Source organism: Cryptotermes secundus, unplaced genomic scaffold (genome assembly GCF_002891405.2).
Source record: "Cryptotermes secundus unplaced genomic scaffold, Csec_1.0 scaffold4725, whole genome shotgun sequence".
Lineage (NCBI taxonomy): Eukaryota > Metazoa > Arthropoda > Insecta > Blattodea > Kalotermitidae > Cryptotermes > Cryptotermes secundus.
Window position 1 is genome coordinate 3,144 of NW_019738416.1, and position 945 is coordinate 4,088.

General features: G+C 45.0%; 1 protein-coding gene across 1 annotated transcript in view; it reads right to left on the reverse strand.

The window, feature by feature from the left end:
- Window positions 1-380: 380 nt before the first annotated feature.
- Window positions 381-945, reverse strand: part of LOC117282828 (glycine--tRNA ligase-like) — a 3,612-nt gene continuing 3,047 nt past the window's right edge. Inside the window, exon 2 of the mRNA XM_033754073.1 lies at window positions 381-895. Coding sequence (XP_033609964.1) covers window positions 879-895 — 17 coding nt within the window. The 3' untranslated portion in view covers window positions 381-878. The remainder of the gene's footprint in view (window positions 896-945) is intronic.

The window sequence follows — 945 nt, forward strand, 5'->3', positions numbered from 1 at the left end:
GTTTTCTGGGGATTTCAATATTTAACTTCGGTGGTTGCAAGTCTTTGAAAATTTGAGACTTGACAGATACGAGTCGCAATAATTTTCGGAGGGGCATAACGATCGATCGTTTGAGCATTTATTTAAGTGCTGTCAGAGGGACCGTCTTGTACTTAGGCCTAAATTAACATGGATCTTGTTAGCGATTGGCTGAATGTAAATGAGAGAAACACCCAAATTTTAGGTTCACCCAATCAGCAAAATTTCAGAGGAGAGGAAACCAGACGTTCCCGGAACCGTCAGGACTTCTGCCTCTCCAAAGCAGTCAGTCATCAAAAGGGAGTAACAAGAGTGAGCCACAAAAAGGGAGTTACAGGAGTGAGTCGCCTTAGTGAGTAACAGGAGTGACCACCCGAAGGTTAAATTGGTGTTGGCCAAGTCCAGTACACAAATTCAAAAGTGTAATAGGTACTTCTCGTTCGCATCTGCAAATAAAGAGTAACAGTTTTGAGTGAAGTGTGTGTTTCATGTGTTTCTATCTCCTTGTGCGAGCAAGGCCCAGAAGTCGCCCTGAGACAGAATCTCGTCCTACCGTCTCAGTAGTCGGAACCCCAAACGCCCGCCTATCCACAACCCCCCTTTGTTTTCCCCGTTCCAAATTCATGAATTTCACCCAAGTCCACTGGTGCCCATACATATTCAAATTCAGAGAAATACCACACCCTACCCTGAACCAGACAACCACAAGGAAGCGTCGGATGAGAGTGGAGACCAACATGTAGGCGAAAGTAGGCTAAACAGGAGTTTTCTTGTCAGCAGCCAGTTCCTCCAGGTGGGCTTTAATCAAATGGTCCATTCTCCTGTGTTCACATCCTTCACCATAAGATCTGCAAATCTATCTACATGACCGGATGCCCTAGAACAACAAACAACATACCAGTTTTAAGGGACAGACCTTCACATACA